Raw genomic sequence first — 12,922 nt, 5'->3', positions numbered from 1 at the left:
AAACTTTAAAGTTTAATAAAGTTAATCTTATTTTATTTGGGAGTGGTAGTTTTATTATTAATAAAAAGGTTATCCAATAAGTTTCAACACTTCTTTATTAGTCATATCACATATCTAACGTTTGAACCAATCTGGTCATCACTAAGGACAATCTTAATTTTAGTTTGACGGCCTCGAGATTAATTTATAAAAAAATTATCAGACTATTATGCCCTAGTCAAATTAATACAGTAAAAAATAAACCAGTATTTGTCACTGTAACATTTAATAATAAAATATATTCTTCGCAAACACTGTATGCAACAATGATAGTATAGTACAGTTTTTGCAAAAAAATAGATTTTATCAATAAATGTTATAACAATGAGAAGATTGTTGACCATGGATAAAATATATGAGAAGATGGTTGCGGCCAACAAAGAACATAAATACGTTTTTATAAATTAATGTTTAGGCCATGAAACCAAAATCATGATTGTACTTGATGATAGCCAGATTGGTTCAAACACTGGACATGTGATAAGACTAATAAATAAGTGTTGAGACTTATTGGATAACCTTTGCTATTAATAATAATAATAATGCCTGAACAAAGCAGATGAAACATTAGTTATTAGTAGATTGAACATTAGTTCAGAAAAAGAACGAACTGGCAGAATGGAAAAGCAAGTCTCTGCATGGGAGATTCAGTAGCCAACTGAACGAAGCCTTCATAGACGAAGAAAGATCAGTTGAATGGTTAAAAGCTGGAAGGCTATTCTCCGAGACAGAGGGATTTGTGGTTACTATTCAAGATCAAGTGATTGCCACCGGAACATATATGAAGCATGTGCTAAAAGATGCAACAGCATCGGATAAGTGTCGATTATGCTCGGTGGCGCTGGAATCAATCCAACATAACACGGGTGGATGTGGAGTGTTGGCTGGTACTGAATACTTACAGAGGCACAACAATGTGGCCAAAATTTTGCATCAGGCCTTGGCGATGAAGTACAAGTTAATTGATGATAAGAGCCCATACTACAAGTACCACCCAAATAGACTCCTCCAAAAAGGTCCTCTCAAGCTCTATTGGGATGAATCAATAATTACAGACCATACAGTATGCTACAATAAACCAGATATCATCCTTATTGATATAAGAAAAAAGAAAGCGGAACTTATTGATGTTGGGATCCCAAATAATATAAGCTCTACTGCGGGAGAAAAACTAAGGAAATATCAGGAATTGGCGATTGAATTGAAGGAACTGTATCACTTGGAGGGTGTTACCACAACTCCAATCATTATATCCACCAATGGTCTCGTACCAAAATCCACAGTGGCAGGCATGAATGGTTTGGGAGTGCCTGTTGATGTACTAAAAGAGGCTCAACAGTCGGTTTTCTTGGACACAGCACACATAGTGTGAAAGGTTTTAAATATTTGAAAAAAGAAAATAAATAAATAAACAAAATATGAAGGTGGTTGGACTTCTAGGTCCCCCACCTCAACCCGCAATAGTGAGAAAAACCAATAATGATAAAGTAATGGAAAAAAAACAAAGGGACAAGTGAGCTAGAGGAAAAAAGATGTAACAAAGCTATTGAAGGTTTTATTATCTCCTTAAAATTACAAGGTTACAAAACAGGTGGCCCAGAAAACTTGCTCACAATCCTATATTTATAAAATTTAGCATGGTATTCTAGTTATACTATGCAAATGAGAAATATGTCAAAAAATTCCTCACAAAGCTTTAACACCAAATATATCCACAGTTTGATATGTGATAGAGAAAATCTATTGAATCGGTAACCTGCATATGTAAACATATAGCTGTTTATCGAACATAATACAAATTATTTGTATTAAATAGATTTAAAGATAGGTTTATTGGTATATTAAGTACCTGTGTTACAAATTATATCCATAACAGGGAATAGATACATTTATACATCCAGGTACTAGATCCACTAAAGAGAATGACTATAGAAAAACTTGTTTATGGATTGAATAAGAATTCACTGCAGGGACACTTTCTACCCAAACTACTGATGAAAATAGACGTTATAAGGTCATCATCCCATAATACTCATTTATGAGCCCATAACTATTGTATAACATCTCGAAAATTAAATGACTGTTATTTAGCTTAATTCGAATGGTTGATAAATGATATTCAGCCGCTGATAACTGTGGATGTCAACGAATTCACAAGTAATTGAATATTTATGTGAGATATCGGTTATTAAATTAAAGTCCTCGTAACAAACTTTATATAAATGCTACTTTACATAATTCTTGGAGGTAAGATATTATTTCAATTAAAGTGGATTAACGATAAAGTTTAATAAATTTGATTATCCGAGATCATATCACACTAGTATTTCTAAAGTGACATAAGTCTAAAACTTACATTTCTGGAAATGTGACACTCTTGCCTATGGAGGGGGAATAGCATTAAGGCAGCAAGAGTGAAACAAGTGCCCTCTGGCGGACAAGCTCTGAAGCTAGGTTGATACAGTTTTGATGATTTATAAAGATATATTTACCAATTTCTTTCATAGTCATAACTCAAAAACACAGATTTTTGAGTTGTGTCACTTTAGAAATACTAGTGCAATATTTTTATGCTCTTTCATACTTAGTTCCTATGATTTTTTTTAAAAAACACGTCTGAATCAATGCATTAAATTAATTAAGTTTCTATTAAAGATATTTTGGGAATGAAAAGGTTAAAATATATATTTCATTGAAAAGGTAAAAAATAAATAAATAAGAACATAAAATAGATCTATCGTCTATTTTTATAATTCAGTATTATAAACCTCTTTTCTAGCTCTTAAGAGTGAACGATTTTGACATATATGGTTTCAAAAGAAAGGAAATAACATATAGACATGAGGATAACCAATTTTGATTTTAAATTCTTATAACAACCTTAATAAAAGTGATTTAATAAAAAATATAAAAGGTTTAAAAACTGAATCAAGAGGTTGCTATAGTACGTACAAGGTTCTCTGTTTTAAAGCCCTGCAATTTCTGTTTTTGAGATTAACGCATGAAGGATAAGTAAGGCAAACTCAGTCTAGAACCAGACTTGCAATGCTATGATTGGGAAAAGAGGAGTAGGCAGAAACATGAAACTTCGCATCTTAAGGTCGGTGTACTTGCTTATACTCCTATATGGAACCGAAAGCTGGATATAAACAGAAAAGTAGAGTGACAGCGGCAGAAATAAGGTTTCTTCGAAGGATTTTAGGGAAAACAAAAAGATACTGAATTTATAATGAGAGAATTATGGAAGAATAAGGAGTCCTACTGATGAAGGAGATCCTAGAGGTTTGTCAGCTGAAGTGCTTCGGCCATTTTATCAGAATAGAGGATTATTGGTGATATACTAAAGACTATGAAGTACGTGCCTAATAGTAAAAGACCTCGAGACTAACCAAGGATTTTGTACCTGGAATGAATTGACTGTTAGTACAAGAGGAGAGGTAAAAACCTCCGTCAATCCAGGAACATAAGAGGAGAGGTAAAAACCTCCGCCAATCCAGGAACATGATAACTGAGAACAGTGATAGTCCCAGCTGTATGCTCCCTATGCTAATGAGGTACTAGAGGGTGAAGCAAAAGATTTTTTTGTGATTTAATCATTCTTCCCATGGAACCCTCAACGGCAGGTAGTTGTTTTTCAGCCGTGGAGATGCTCGAATTGACAGTATTTTGACTAATTATTTATTTGACTCAAAAGAGTATCATAGTGATGAGTTCTGTAAATCTATGATCTGGTACCTGTGCCCCAACTCACATGGCCATCATGTTTATATTCTTAGTCAGCTTAGTTAATGAATCTTAAGAATGGTTTATTTGAGCCAAAATATTGATGTATGACTGAAGAATTACAAGTAATAAAGGGGTATTTGTAGACCTAAGGTATCTTTTATATTTAATAAAAAAATATTGATGAGCAGTAACCATTCGCCTTTTCAATTCTTTTTAGCAAATCGAAATTTTACTAGATATCAATAAAAACAAACAAATAATAGATTTAAAATAATAAATAAAAAGATCTTTTGTCAGATTATGTGAAAAGATAAAATTCATTTATACATTCATATAATTATAAACCAGCATTTGGAAGAAAGTATAAAAAAAAAAAAAGAAATTATTTTAAACATAATTATTGCTTCCCCGAACCACAAGGATGATGCAAGACAGGACATAAAAGAAAAAGTGATAAATGACAGTACAGTACAAAAGCTTTCAGAATATCAAACGTGAAAAATTATATTTAAAATTTGTCTTACATGTTTGACCGACGGGGGCTTGTGACGCCCTACGTTTCCACTAGTATCACGATGGCCCTATGCACAACATAAGACAAATCACCAACAACTTTTCTACCATCACCAGTTATAAAAAAAAAATTCCAGAACTCTACACACAAAAACTCTAAACTACTACAAAAACAAAAACAAAAAAAATCATTCAAGTTGGCAAATTAAAACACCACACAAGTTCTTTCTCAAACGACGTTCTGAAAACAGTTCAAATCAAAACAAAAACAAAAACCAACTGAATAATATTGAGGTGCTTGTCTTGTAAATTGGTAGTTATCTGACAAGAAAATATATAAAAGAAGATAGAATGATCATTTTTTATTTAAATTCCCTTTTATACATACAAACACACAAGTTACGGCCTGTCAGCAGTGCATGGTCAGTTGACTGGGCCATACCAGCTGATCAAGTGAGGTATTACCTGTAGAATGCTTATATATGGACAGACAGACTCCGTGAATAGATCTGTCTTTAAGTTACCACCGTGTGTGTTATTTCTCACTCCCTTTCCTCTTTTTTTAGTTTTGAGTGTAACTTATATTACATTCTTATCAGATGAGGTACGATTACTTCATTAAATAGTCTACTATTTTAATTGAAAAAAAAAATTATAAATTTTTAATTAAAAAAAAAAAAGAAAAGGGAATAAATGAATTGAGGATCCCAAAAGGAAATTCTTTGACACCAACTCAATATTCACATAGAAATTTTTAACCCTATTACTAAATTAATTGGTTTGGAGGAACCCAATAACTTAAAAACTACAAAAAAAAAGGCAAAATTGGAAGAAAAATTCAAGATACCCAAAAGATCCATCTCTAGCACTAGCTTAATTCATATACAAATTCTCAACCCACAACTCAATTTTGAGGTACTATTGAGGTGTGAAAGCCACAAAAATACATTTGGACATGATAAAATTTTGACCAAAATTCAACACCTCTTTTATCGTATTCCACCTTCAAAACAACCCTACATGGGTACATATTAAATTATATTTCATACTTGAATTTATTTCGAATTTAAGAAGCTCATTCGATCCAAACGACAACTGTTGGAAGTGGCCATATTTTAAGGAGGGTTATATTCTAAACTATTAATATAAAAAATAAAATATGACATTCTATCTTTTTTGCATATTTTTTTCTCATTAAAAACCAAATATCAATTTTGAAAGAGATTATAGTATTCTTATATAAGATACAGGAGTCTTGACTTTTTTAAAAAATAAAATAATTATTAATTTCAGTTATTTCAAATTACTAAAAACATTAAAATAAAAACTTATATTAAAAATAAAAATATTAGTCATAAGTAAACAAACCGATGACATCAAAGTTAATTATTCCAATTCTACTTTTAGATTATAATATTAATAAGTTAATTCATTAATATAAATAAGAACAGATCATTGAAAATTTGAATACATATCTGTTATATATATATATTTTATTATAAATATATTCAAAATTTTTTTTTAAATATTCAAATATTCAGCGACTCTGCTAAACTTTAATGATTAATATTAACAAATCTTACAGGTTCACACTTGAGCTCTGCATTAATAGATTAAATATAAATAAACAGATAAAGAAAGACAAATTTACAAATACTAATATAGCAGATGAAAAATAAAATAAATGAGTAGTTGTTTTACCATGGATGCTCCTCTTCCAGATTGTACAGCGATTCCCGGCTGAGGACTAGAACTTGAAGGATTCGGTGACGCTTGCATCTTGTCAAGAGGTGTCTGAATCACCAAGAAACCGCTTGCAGACTGGGCGGCTTCAAGCTCTCCTCTGGAAAAAAAATTAAGTTTTCTTCAGTTACATAAAATTAATAATTGAGATTCCCAACCCATAGAACTTTTCAGACCACTAAGTCGGAAATTGAATCCCCACTTCCAATTAGGAAAAAAGGGGGACCCGGTCTAAAATATTTTAAACTCAGGTTGCTTAAAAGTGCATTTAAAGTTACTTTGAATGTGCATTTACCAATTAAAACCTTTGAGCTGACACATCTGGAAACACAATTAATAAAATAGTTATAATATTATACACCACGCTCCACCCTGGAAAGGTTCAACTTTGTTATCATTTAACCAATGGGCGTTGATGACCAGGCAGTTGAACGCCCTTTCAAAACTAACAAACAAACTTTTCATGAGTTCATAGTAATGAGTAAAAACTTATTTATTGGTCCCAACTTTTCGGCCAGAATTTCTAGCCTTCATCAGGGCTAAGAACAAAAACAATAAATATTAGATGGAATTACAGTAACATAACAAGATAACAGATAATGTAGTATTGAAAAAAATAAATATTAGAAAATAGAAATAGAAATCATCATCATAATCATTTTATCCCCTTTACCGCTTGCGCAGTGTGGGGTTACAATTTGCAGAGTCTGGACCAGATATCTCGCTCTTGGACCATCTTCCTTTTCCTACTCCACTCCGTATACCCCCTCCTTAAAAATTTCCTTCCACGAAATGAGTGGTCTTCCTCTTGGCCTTCTTCTCTACACGCGAGTCTCATATGTCTTTCTGGTAGTTCTTTCCTGGTCCATCCGAAGGAGGTGTCTGAACCATCTTAACGTGTGCCCCTCTAGGATGCTATCAGCTGGTTTGACTCTGAGGTTAGTCGGTTCCACTCTATCTCGTCGCGTCCTTCCTTCCAACTTACGAAGGTAACATATCTCCATGGATTTGATCTGGCTCTTGTGTTTTGTGGTGAGGGTCCACAATTTGGAAGAGTAGGAAAGAATAGGGAGGAACATCGATTTGTAGATCATAGTAATAGAAATACAATAAAAAATTCTTCAATGTTACTTATGTACCTACATTATCTTTTATCATCTTATGTTTCTCTTCGTTTTCTATAATTCCATTTATTCACTATGGTAATTATCTTGTTTTTCCCCATAGCCCTGATGATGGTCTGAAATTCTGACCAAAACATTGGCACTAATAAATAAGTTATTACTTATTTCACTGACCACACTCGCAATTATCTTCTAATATTTACAACTTTATAATATAAAGTTTTAGTGATCCGTAGTTTTTTATTTTTTTTTTTTATATGGAGAGTTTTCAATTGCTCAGAAAGTAAAATAAAATATAACACGGTTACCTTTAAACTGAAAATAGATAATATAAATATAAATTAAAAACAGTAGGTCATTTCAAGTATGTGATGTGATAAAAATAATAATTAGGAAAATAAGAAAGATTTCAATTAAATACATTTAAGAGCTAGGTAGACTTACTTTGGAAAATCGATGAGGTCAAATTCACATTCATCTTCGAGCCATGACGGCATGTTGAGAAGTAGAGATATATCCATTTCTTGAACTTCTCTCGGCGTTGCCAATGCGATGAGCCCACCATTGACCTGTATGTTAGATGTATGATATAAAATTAACATAATAAGTCTAATAGACTATTTATTGAGAAAGGCTTTACTTTAAGCTTTAAAAGCTATAACTCAAAGCTAAAGGAACAGAGCAGTTACAATTTACATTAGCTTGCATAGCTAAGTGTGTTCAGATAACTCTTTATCTTCACTTTAATCTGATTAATTTACATCATCTGTTCATAAAGTTTCAAGACTGGTCTCATAATCAAAAATTCTAAGTAAGAGGTTATTATATTTGTATTTAATTATGTTGGTAAATCTATTTACTGAAACCTGTTTCCCATTCGACAGAAGTTAATTGGAATAAATACAAAAATATTATATTTTTTAATGTAAGAAGATAGTCTGAGTGGCAGTCAATAAAGGTATCGAAATAGTAGAAAAAAAAATTTATTGTTAACCAACGTTTTGCCCTACTTTGCAAGGCTGTCATATTGAATCAAACTGAAATCAGTTGTCATCTTCATTTCAATCTGACAGCCTTGACGAAGCCCTGCAAAGTGGGGCAAAATGTTCATTAACAATCAATTTTTGATTTTGATTATGATCAAATTTTGATACCTTTTTTGACCGTAACCCGGACTGACTTCCTACAATCTATTTCATACAGTAAACTTTATTCTTACAATACAATATTTTTTATTTTTATCTCGTGATTAAAACAGCCACCAAACTGCCGATGATTTCTGTCATTAGTTTTTTAATTCAGCGATTTTTCCTTTTGTTTTGATAAAAAAAATTATGGATGTTCAGTTATTCCGGTGCAATTACATGTATAATGTAAATTTAATCAGGATGAAACCGCGGAGGACACAGTTTGTTTAATATAATAGTAAAAATAAATTTGACCGACCTGGTTCAAACAGAACGCTGATATCTGATCTTGATCTTTGTGTATCAGCCTAATGGGTTCGGGAACAGCATTGGGAGTTGGATGGTGTGGCGTACCGTCATCACTTCTACTCTCACCACTCCTGCTGTGTGGTCTCTTTCCAAATACACATTTAACAAACAGTTCAGTTACAGGTTCCTGCCTAACTAGGTAACTCCACAGCCTGCGAGCAGGTGCAGCGGACCAATGGCGAGGGCTAAAAATTTAAAATATTACTAGAATAAATGTTATCTTTTAAATTAATACACTATCAATAAAATCTGAATATTTTATAACTCTAATGATTATGACTATTAGTGCATAGTGAAGTAACTTTCAGAGATCACAGTTTCAGTTCTGTAAACCAATTTAAGTACCGGGGAAACCTGTTTAAAGATGACAACAAAGTAGAAAGCAAAATAGAGGCCAGGATATCAGCAGGAAATAGATATTTTTCACTGCAAAGTGTATTGAAGTTAAGAGTTATCTCTAACAGGATGACAGTGGTTATCTAAAAAAATTGTAGGGCCAGTCGTTATGTATAGGTGTGAAACACGGCCCTTCACAAGAAAAGCAGAATGGATACTCAACTCCTGGGAAAGAAAAGTATTGAGAATGATATGGATAGGAGATTCACAGAATGGAAATAAAATAAAAAAATGACATTTTTTTGTTAACTCCTGTTTTTATGATATATAATGTACACAAAAATATATAATTTCTCTAGGGAGTTAATAAAAAGTCTTGCATTATAATTTATTACAAAATCTTTCCCAATATTGTCTGTATTAGTAAATGAATATGGAATTTCAGTTCAAAATAGTTTCTGCAACTGTACAAATGGTTACTTCATGAGAGTGTTTTCATTTGTGCTGCCTCTTGTATGCCAACTCCAGGATATCACTCTAGATAGTCCGGCAGTAGTCTCTCTGCTTGCATTAATTCATTCCAATGACCCTGCTGTATGTACTAAGTTGCAATGGATGTACAAGGAACAGGATATGGTCTCCATTGTAAGAGAAAGCCAAATTAGATGGCTTTGTCATAAAGAGCATATATTCAGGAAATCAGTCCCCAAAATGCTTACTTGAAGACAGACCTGGTGAAAGGCGAGTAAATTTTGAAAATGATGGCGGATAGCTTACCTGGGATAGAGGAGAGTAGAGGAAGGTAATAAGAAAGGCTCAGGATCTTGCAGGACCGTAGTGCAGATAAATAAATAAACAATTCCTGCTTCAATGAAACATTTTCACATAATTTCGTTTTAGAAAAAACAGACTGAAGGATAACAAATTTACAACTCCATTGCTTGCCTCTAAAATAGAAGCCACTTCAATAAAATATAAATTACATTAGCTGTTAGCATGAATTACAGAATAATAAATCCTCGGACAATGCAGTCAACCATCCAACACTGAATCTCCTGCTAACCAAAAATTATGATTTAAATTGTTACTATGTAGCATTATCTTTGAAACAATAGCTAATTAGATTTATAAATGGAAATTTCTATGTTTAGCTGGTACATATACATAAATATCAGCTATTTTGGAGCCCATAACATTTTCTTTGTTGTCGAGTATTATTAGTCGATTTAATTAATGATATCTTCTATTCCAAAGAAATTTTCCACGTTAATTAGTTCTATTATAGTAATGAAATACTTACTGGAAAGGAGTGTTATCTATTTCAAATATTGATCTATATTTGTGTATATTGGGTCCAGGGAACGTGACATTATCCACATAGCAGCCAGGGATATAGTTTGGAGGTGGTGGTCCACGAGACTCTAGATCTTTTTTCAGAGCTTCTTCCCAGCGCCCGACGATTCTCAATACTCCGTGGACAAGTGGGCTACAGACTGGCAGCTCTAATGGTATAAAGAAAACAATTTAATAATAACAGATATATTTTTAATATTATGTTTAAGTCAGAATTAATTACACAGAGAATTTCAAAAAGAGTTATAAATATTTAGTTTAAGATACAAAACTAAATTCTAAGCATTGGTATAACCTTGCACTTCGATTCCAGCGACTGCAATGAAATCCTGCAACTGACCACGGATGACTCGGATAACGGCTAGCCTCATGACTGCCCAAGAGTAACTGTTGGGATTAGAATGCTCTGTGTTGTCTTTTCTAGTATCAGTTATACTGTGCGTATCACACCTATCGGCATCGAAAACATCTTCACCTTCACTCTCAGAATCGGATCTTTCGGAACCACCAGAATCATAATCCAATAATTGTGCATCGTCTGATAATATTGGCTGAAACAAAGAGAAATGGTCAGAATTTATTAAATAAAAAAATTAAAACAAACACAAATAATTTATAAAAAATATATCCGATTATAATTTTTAAATCTGCCCCTCTCAAGTTCAATGAGCAATAGTAATCTCTTTACACGGCTTTGGTTTATTTGTTTGTTCTTGTTTAAAGTTATAAAACCTTTTGGTCATCAACGTCCTATGGTTAGTTATAATTATAAAGCTTGTGCAGCTTATAAAACTTCAAGGTTCAAATTGGACGATAAAGCGCAGTGCTTAGTGTGTTCAGCAATAGAAGAAAGAGCAGACAATGTGTTTTTCTCCTGTCTCCGCTTCGAGGTCTGCAGATCAGTGTAGACAGCCAACAACATTGTATCAATAATAATACTCTCTCAGGAGTGCTGGATGGTGGGTCAACAACTGGCAGCAGAACAATTGAGGAAGGAAAGGCGAGCCAGGAGGTAGCGCCTAACATAACGAGGTGGCACAGTCACTTCTGGTGTAGGGAGGTGGTTTTAGTGGATAAAAATCCCACACATGCCTATTTGCATCTATTTGAAGATTTCCACCTTCCAAGGAAAACAATAACAACATTTCACTTAAAAAAAAATTGAAAATTAAAGAAGTGCTATAATTAATACAGGAAGCGATGTGATTTCAAAAATGTAAATACCAATGTGACTTTACTTTATTTTCCTCATCGTAGACAGCTTCAGATAAATTTGAGGCCTGTCTTCTTCTTCTTATTGTTGGTAAATATTAAGGGCATTCTAAAAAATATGTTTAAACATGAGAACAGACTGTCAATATTGGCACGTAGGAGGTGTCAGTTTTCTAATAAGGAGAGATTGCGTGAGACCAGTATGATAGCCTATTCTTAAGCTGGTTACAGCAACTTCCTCCCTACGGCCGCTACTGTTGGATTTAGACAATGGTTTAACTACTCATTTGATTTCCTTTAATTTATTTGGAGAGCTTTCATTACATCTATTAGATATTTTTGTTTTAAGAAGTTCACTGAGTTTTTATGAGGTAGGAACAACTTTAATCAGGGAGTTTTAAGATTGGAATCTAATAATGAGATATAAGCTGATATGGTTGCCAGATACCTACTGAATAGTACAAGAGCCGGGAAGAAAAAAAGGCAGTTATCTCACCTCAAATTTTTGATTACTTCAATGAAAACTATGTATAATTACTAGTCAAAAATGATGAATCTGCCAAGTATAGGTAGAGGGATTAAAAAATGGCGGCTGTTTCCAAACCTTAAAAAAACATTGATATTTCATTCGGAGCTCTATATCTTAAAAACTACCAACAACACTAGAAAATCTAAGAGCACATTATTTAAAGAAGAGTAAATTTGCTAAAATATTAACCCTAAAAGAGCTATTTACATCCAATAGTTCTCGAGATATAGCTTTTTAAACAGCAAAATTTCTTAAAAATCTACTGAAAGATTAGTAGTTAGTTAATTTATTTTGAGAAATCTATATCTCAGGCACTATGTGACGTACAGATGTCTATTAACACTCAAATTAAAGCTAGTTTAATGGACTATAAAGAAGCTTATGACCTTTACCTTCGTAGGAATAGTAGTTTTCATGATATTTGCTAAAATAAATTGATTTATAGTTGTTCGGACAATAAATTTTATTTATGAAAAACTTTATTTCAGAAACCATTGGACGTACGATGTCTGCCAGCGCTCAAATTAAAGCTAGTTAAATTTACTACAAAATAGTTACTGATGTTTATCTTCGTAGGAGTAGTAGTTTTTATGATATTTGACAAAATAAACACAAAATGTTAATTTCTAGTTGTTCGTATAAAATGTTTGATTTTTGAAATAATATATCTCTAGATCCATAAGACGCACATGTGTCTGCTAACACTCAAAATAAAGGAAATTTAACTTACTATAAAGTAGTTTATGACACTTATCTTCGTAGGGGTAGTAGTTTTCATGATATTCACATAGAATATAAATTTGGCAAATGAAAATATGTCCCATACAACATTTTTATGAAATGTTGCTTTT

The 12,922-nt window shown here is 32.6% G+C and overlaps 1 protein-coding gene across 1 annotated transcript in view; it reads right to left on the bottom strand.

Annotated features, from left to right (window-relative positions):
- The window catches only part of LOC136795197 (dmX-like protein 2), a 48,675-nt gene that overhangs the window by 23,519 nt on the left and 12,234 nt on the right, over positions 1–12,922 (bottom strand). The window contains exons 10-14 of the mRNA XM_067044996.1: positions 10,626–10,881; positions 10,278–10,479; positions 8,592–8,826; positions 7,590–7,714; positions 5,980–6,121 (exon numbers count right to left, since the gene is read on the bottom strand). Coding sequence (XP_066901097.1) covers positions 5,980–6,121; positions 7,590–7,714; positions 8,592–8,826; positions 10,278–10,479; positions 10,626–10,881 — 960 coding nt within the window. The remainder of the gene's footprint in view (positions 1–5,979; positions 6,122–7,589; positions 7,715–8,591; positions 8,827–10,277; positions 10,480–10,625; positions 10,882–12,922) is intronic.

Source organism: Halyomorpha halys, unplaced genomic scaffold (assembly GCF_000696795.3).
Source record: "Halyomorpha halys isolate HHAL.00 unplaced genomic scaffold, Hhal_1.1 Scaffold1165.1, whole genome shotgun sequence".
Classification (NCBI taxonomy): domain Eukaryota; kingdom Metazoa; phylum Arthropoda; class Insecta; order Hemiptera; family Pentatomidae; genus Halyomorpha; species Halyomorpha halys.
This window is presented reverse-complemented; position numbering and strand designations above follow the sequence as displayed.